The 7186-nt window shown below is 42.6% G+C and overlaps 1 protein-coding gene across 1 annotated transcript in view; it reads right to left on the bottom strand.

Moving 5' to 3' along the window:
• Positions 1-5566: 5566 nt before the first annotated feature.
• Positions 5567-7186, bottom strand: part of denr (density-regulated protein) — a 38465-nt gene continuing 36845 nt past the window's right edge. The window contains exon 10 of the mRNA XM_069933226.1: positions 5567-5831. Coding sequence (XP_069789327.1) covers positions 5787-5831 — 45 coding nt within the window. The 3' untranslated portion in view covers positions 5567-5786. The remainder of the gene's footprint in view (positions 5832-7186) is intronic.

The raw sequence follows: 7186 nt of genomic DNA, 5'->3' as shown, positions 1-7186 counted from the left end.
GGAGCGACTTCATCTCCAACATCGAAGTACTTGAGATGGGAGAGGCCGACAGCATTGAATCCACGCTGCTGAAGATCAAACTGCGCTGGGTAGGTCACGACTCCAGAATGGAGGACCGTCGCCTTCCCAAGATCGTGTTATATGGCGAGCTCTCCACTGGCCACTGAGACAGAGGTGCACCAAAGAAGAGGTACAAGGACTCCCTAAAGAAAGCTCTTGGTGCCTGCCACATTGACCATCGCCAGTGGGCTGATATCGCCTCAAACAGTGCATCTTGGCGCCTCACAGTTCGGCGGGCAGCAACCTCCTTTGAAGAAGACCGCAGAGCCCACCTCACTGTCAAAAGACAAAGGAGGAAAAACCCAACACGCAACCCCAACCAACCAATTTTCCCTTGCAACCGCTGCAACCGTGTCTGCCTGTCCCGCATCGGACTTGTCAGCTACAAACGAGCCTGCAGCTGACATGGACATTATCCCTCCATAAATCTTCGTCCGCGAAGCCAAGCCAAAGAAAAAGAAATTAGTCCACCTAGGGATTCTACTCTCGTGTCCAGAGATTTTGTTACTAGGAAGATGGGACTCTTCCTGCCGATCCTGTTCACAAGTCTGCTATAACACACACATACATACATTAAGATCACTTTAAACCTTGTGACCACGCGTGTCCAACCAAAGCCCCTTGAACCTTGCTTGCAGCGCTAATTGTTGCGTTGGAAGCGAATTGTTTGGTAGGTTCAAAGACTAGTGCAGCTAGACACAGACTGAATGCAGAAATAATCTTTATTGAAACACACAAGGGGATCGCAACAGGGATAACACACGCAAATACTCTCAGACACACAGCAGAGTACCACACAGTCACATCGGACTTAGTAGTACCAATTCTAGTGTTGAGCCCAGAGGACCGCTAAACCCAACAGCAATAGATATTCACCACGACAAATGGTTACTTAAACAAAATTTGTTTTTAATGATCTTCAAACATGAAGATCCAACTTTAACTTATTACTATTAACTTAATCTAACAACCCCTTTCTAATTCTAAGTGTACATGTGTGTAATGTGTAAGTTTAGAAACGTTATTTAATTCACAGTCCAATCTCACTTCTCATTCCTCCGAGTTCACTGGTTGCAGGCAATTCTTGTACTGTACACAGAATTGAACATTTATGAAGTTCACCAGGCTTTGGTGCTTGAAAGGTAAATGGTTACCGCTCAGGAAGGTTCTTGACAGTTTTCAGAGAGAGATTTGTTGGTCTCTGGACACAAACTGATTCTTTCTAATCAGCCATGTCAGTGTCTTGCTGAAGAAACTTGCCCCAATCGGGGTTTTCCAGATGATAACCTCTTTCTTTCAGGTCATCACAGAGTTCCTTCCCCCACCCCCCCTTATTTCAAGTGAATCATTAGGCAGCCAGTCCTCTCCTCTTGTTTGGACCACAAGGGCCTTGACTAAGCTGAACTTGGCACTCACAACCCATCTTCAAAATGGGGGGTTTCCACAAGCTTGCCAGCTTGTCCTGTTCCAGTCCCAGCTACTGCTGAACTATAGAACTGCAGAACTGAATTTTCTCTCTCTCTGAGAAAAAAAACCTGTTTGTCTCTCTCTGCTTGCAAAAACCACATGACCCTCTTAGAACAGCAAGCTGCACTCCAGACATCCTGTGGCTCTGAACCTAATCCTCAGAGTTCATTCATCTGCTGCTTTTCAAAACAATCCATTAGTGAAGACCCTTGGGCACTCTTCAGTTTTTGCAATGGTACTTGGAGCTGGGCTTGTCTGGCTTGGACAGAGCTCCCGTATTTTAAATGAGATCTGTTTTGAAATGTGTGTATGTGACCTACTCTAAAAACCTGCCCCAATTTATCTCCTTTAAAACATATCTATTGACAATATAAAATAGAACATAATCTATCACACTAGCAACTGTTTAAAGACTTAACACAACCATGGACTGCAATATGCAGTCCCCACTGTTCCTTGTCTAATGTAGGCTCGGCTCAGATGCTTTCTACAACTATGATATACAAGAGCCCCAATCCCTATGTAGTGCACATCTTACTGACAACTCCTCCAGCTTCATCCACAGCAGGATTAATCTCAGGGTCAAAGGACAAAGAGAAAGAGCTACTCACGTGGTGAATTTTATAGAACAGTATGCTGGCAGGTCTGGCCCAGGTAATCACTAGCTGATTAAAGGGGCCAATGGACAGGTGTGCACTAATGGGTGGACAGAGTCCAACCTTGATTGGCAGGTGATGGAACTTCCAACTAGGTTCCAGACACTGAGGACGTAATCCTCCACAATCCTACCAGGTTCCTGATGGAGAGGTCACACTACCTTCCACAATCCCACCAGGTTCCAGACAGAGGTCACATGACCCATTACACTACACTGATGTGCAAACTGCAGAAAGCTGCTGCACTGGCAGAGTGCTCAGGGGATGTGTGGCTCAGCTAGATGTTCTCACTAACATCTTTAACATCACCCTGAGAAGTGTCATGGTCCCAAAGTGTTTCAAAACTGCCATCATTATCCCCATGTTGAAGAAGTCATCTGTGTCCTGCCTCAACAATTACTGCCCTGTCGCACTCACGCCCATCATCATGAAGTGCTTCAAGAAGCTCGTCACGGGGCATATCAAGCTCCTGCTGCCCCCATCACTTAACCCCCTGCAGTTCACATAGACCCAACTGCTCTACAGATGATGCCATTGCCACCACCCTCCATCTAGCTCTCACCCACCTGGAAAACAAGGACTCGTATGTTAGAATGCTGTTTTTTTTTACTTCAGTTCACCATTCAACACAATCATACCACAGTACCTGATAAGGAAGTTGAACCTGCTGGGTTCAATTGGATGCTTGACTTCCTGTCACGGAGACCTCAAGCAGTCTGGATCAGTAACAGCACCTCCAAGAGCATGAGGGCTCCCAAGGGCTGCACATTTAGTCCACTGCTGTTCACTCTGCTGACCACAGCTCAAACCAAATCACCAAGTTCATTGACGACACAACCATGATGGGCCTGATCAGTAAAAATGAGGAGTCAGCGTACAGATGAGGTGCCGTCGCTAACGGACTGGTGCAGAATCAACAACCTGTATCTGAACGTTTAAAAAAAGGATGGTTGTTGACTTCAGGTGGGCCTGGGGGGGGGGACCATACTCTGCTGACCAATGATGGCTCCACTGTTGAGGTCATCAAGAGTATCAGGTTCCTTGGAGTGCACTTGGCAGAGAATCTCACCGTTTCCCTTAACACCAGCTCCATAGCCAAGAAAGGCTAGCAGTGCCTCTACTTCCTGCAAAGGCTGAGAAAAGTTCATCTCCCACCCTCCATCCTCACTACATTCTACAGAGGATGTATTGAGAGCATCCTGTGCAACTGCATCACCACTTGGTTTGGAAGATGTACCACTCGGACCGCAAGACCCTGCAGAGGATAGTGAAGTCGGGGGAAAAGACCATTAGAGGCTCTCTTCCTACCATTAAGGACATCTACAACCCTCAATGAAGGACTCCACACACCCCTCATGTAATCGGTTCTACCTTCTGTCATCTGCAGCACTCAGGCCCTAACGTCCAGATTGGGCAACAGCTTCCCCCACCCCCCTGCCCAAGTCATCAGACTCCTGAATTCCCAGAACATTGTGGATAGGACTGTGACTGTACACGTTCAATATTTTAAATGTGTTTAACTTCTATTCTATTTATGTAAATATGCTCCATGGTCCTGGAGAAACACTATCTTGTCTTTACCGTGTGAGCATGGTATGAACGATAATTAAAGGTGACTTGACTTTTTTAAGCCATTGAGGCATCTGTTGGTCTGCGAAGTAAACACTTCAAACTTTTACCGTCCTCTTGGAACATTGGCACACAGAAGCCATTATCTTCACAACCCCAGCCATTTTATCAAGTATTCTGAAATATCTTCACACAAAATGTTATACCCTTCCACTTTTTAAAAATTCTTAGGCATAATTTGGGAAAACACATGTCTAGGAACATTCAGTAGAACCATGAATCCTTGCAACCATGATCTCAGCCCTGATTCATCTGGTACCTTGCTGGATAATTTCACAGTTAAACCCTCACACATCTCAAGAGCACAGTACACTGGATAATGATGATCTTTCTTCCTGAACACTCTTGGGTATATTTTATGGATTTTGGGCTGCTGATCACAAAAATTACCTTAAGAATTTCCTATCATGTAATATTTTTTCAGATATAACCTATTTTTGTGATTTCTTGCCATATTTTAAGTCTACTTCAAATACAAAGCCATGAAGTGCAATATGTCATTGAAAATTAATTTTCTGCATTCACACTTTTGGATTTCTTCCCTGCTGACCTTGGTGTAGTCAGTGAAGAACATGGAGAAAGGCTTCACCAGGAGGTTGTGACAATGGAAAAGCAATATCAGGGCAACTGGAATCCATCATCACTGGCTGACTATTGAACACTGACACGAGAAGCATCAGATGCCGAGTACAAATGAAAATAAGCGGTAAAACATTTTTAGGTCAGATGAACTAATGCAATGTCTCAGGATCATTATGCGATTAAACAAGCTAAATTCAATAAAAGTAAATTTAATGTTTCTCGAACTTCCAATGTGATGCAGCAAATCTGAAATTATTTTTGAGCTTATCTTGAAGTTGTCCATCATAATCCCCAATTTTCTTTCAGAAAGCAAACCTTTTGGGAAAAAAAATGTCCAGTTTTATGAAAGGGTGCTGACAATTCTTAATGTATCTGTCACCAGAAACATCTTCACTCTCAAATGAATTTTCTGTAAGCTCGGCTTCCTCTTTCTGCAGCATGGTCCTCTGCCTTGTAGAAACTCAGTAAAGGTGTGGAAGACTCAAATTTTGAGCACTTACCCACCTCTGCCAGGAGTTACCATCACTTCAGCTGAGAAGTTAGGATCTTCCAACACGGAGAGGTAACCATTTTGATGCCATTTACACTGGCTATTGATATCTCGCATCAGTGAGAGTAACTACTTAGTGTGTCACTAACAAATGCAATACCAATAGAGGTACAGTTATCCTACAAGTGCTCATCAGTTGCTGCTTGGGAATGGTGGGAACAAGGAAGTGCAGATGTCATGGGCTAGGCAATGATTGCTACACTTCTGATCCGCCATAATTTATGCACTGTTTGGTCGCAGAATATTTTTGAGGGGCTCCCTTGAGAGGTTCTCTTTGTCACTGAATTTTTAGTTTTCCCAGACCTCCTTCGTACAGAAACCATTTACAGAAACAATCTTTGTCTCTGCTTGATTTCAATCTTTAGAGCTACAATACGTTAATAAATTTGATCATCCTTTCACAAGTAATTTCAAACCACCAGACAATTCTTTAAATGGATCGCCGTCAGTTAAGAAGCAATTACCTGGGTCCCAAAGTACAACGATTCTTCTGAAACAGTTAATGTATTCTTATTTATTGCATTTGCATGTACGAACAAAATTCACGTCCGTTATGTGACACAGAACCACAATGTGTTGAATTAACAATGCTGAAAACAAACCTCAAATATAATGATCCACAAAAGATCAAAACAGACATTTTATTAAACTAAGGATCTTAGTGCACACAATGTTTTTTTTTTAAACATAATTTTCACAGGAGCTTTGGCAACCAAAGTACAAGAAAATAGCCTCAAATCCATTGAGGATGTTTGACTAGAAAGGATATCTGTAATAAAAAGCCTTTTCACTGTTTGGCCAAGTTTATTCTGCCAGTTGATAATGAACAATAATAGTGCAGGTCACTTCTTGACTTCTCCAAGGTCTTCAATGGAGTCATCATCCACCTGCAAGAGTAATCTACATTCAGTAACTGGAAGCTGAAACAGTTTAAAACCGGATTGATTGACATTGAACAATGCAAGACAAAATTTAAAAAAAATAAATCACAGGAGGAATATTGTGTTATTGAATAGTCCTTAAACACCATGCACATTCATAAAGTAGCTGCATCAGAGGGGGAAAAAGGAGCCAACCAGCAGATTATTTCTAAATCCTGTATCTACTGATGCAATGATGCTTCTGCGCTGATCTGAGAACACAGTTATAAGTGTTATGTCTTTATAGTCCCACTTCATTGAATTGAATTTGGCACAATGTGGAAATCTGCTTATCTTGTTGGGAATTGACTGCTTTGCTAATCTTTCAAATTCCTGTTTTACCTGGATCCTTCCCTGGTCACTTGCCTCCTTGTTCATTTCACTAGGAAGTGCTAATGTGAATCATCTCCATCCCTCTGCAATGATCGACCAGGAAATTTAGAACATCTTACTCACCAAGATCCAGTCCTGTTACTGTAATATAATCGATGAAAATGCTGATACAAAACAGAACAGTAACTCTCTGGACACTACCTCCTATCTATTTGAACTACCTCGACGAAGGGCGAGGTAGTTATCCATTGTTTCCTAGAGATGTGTGACCTGCTGGTTTTCTCCAGCACTTTTATGGATTGCATTAAAGATTAATCATTATTTCACCTAAAATGTCACCACATCTTATCCTCCAACTCCAAACAAGCTTCATTCATCTTTCCAAATCCAGAAGCATTTTCCCGAGACCAGTGTTTCTCAACCTTTTTCTTTCCATTCACATAATATCTTAAGTAATCCCTTACCAACCAGAGAGCACCTATGGCATCCTGTGGTTAGTAAGAGATTACTTAAGGTGGAAAAAAGGTTGAGAACCACTGCACATTAGCTTTTTCTTTCCAAGGATCATATTTCTTTCGAGGTGGGGTGGGGGGAGAAGGGGGTTTCCTTACCCAGTCACCTCAGGTCTACATTTTGACTATACAAAACTTCTGCTGCACTGTGCAACTTCATCACCAAATAGGACAGAGCAACCACTTCCCACAGGACATTTGCTCTTAACAGAAGCCATACCAGTTTACATTAACAATCACCTTCCACTGCCTAAATGTGTTCTTGAATTTAAACACTCCTTCCAATTCCCCCAAATAAAAAGAACAGCACAGCACTATCCAAGCCTGCCTGGTTATGAAATCAGTCTGAACCCAGTTGTTTCAACCTGATTCCATGTCCCTTCCTTTTTTTCCATATCCGTTATTGTGCAGAACAAGAAAATCCATTTAACTTTGTTCCTCATTGGCCGTATGTTGGAGAACTTTGACATTTCCTTT

Source organism: Narcine bancroftii, chromosome 4 (genome assembly GCF_036971445.1).
Source record: "Narcine bancroftii isolate sNarBan1 chromosome 4, sNarBan1.hap1, whole genome shotgun sequence".
Taxonomy (NCBI): domain Eukaryota; kingdom Metazoa; phylum Chordata; class Chondrichthyes; order Torpediniformes; family Narcinidae; genus Narcine; species Narcine bancroftii.
Note: the sequence above shows the minus strand (reverse complement) of the source record. Positions and strands in the feature narration are given on the sequence as shown.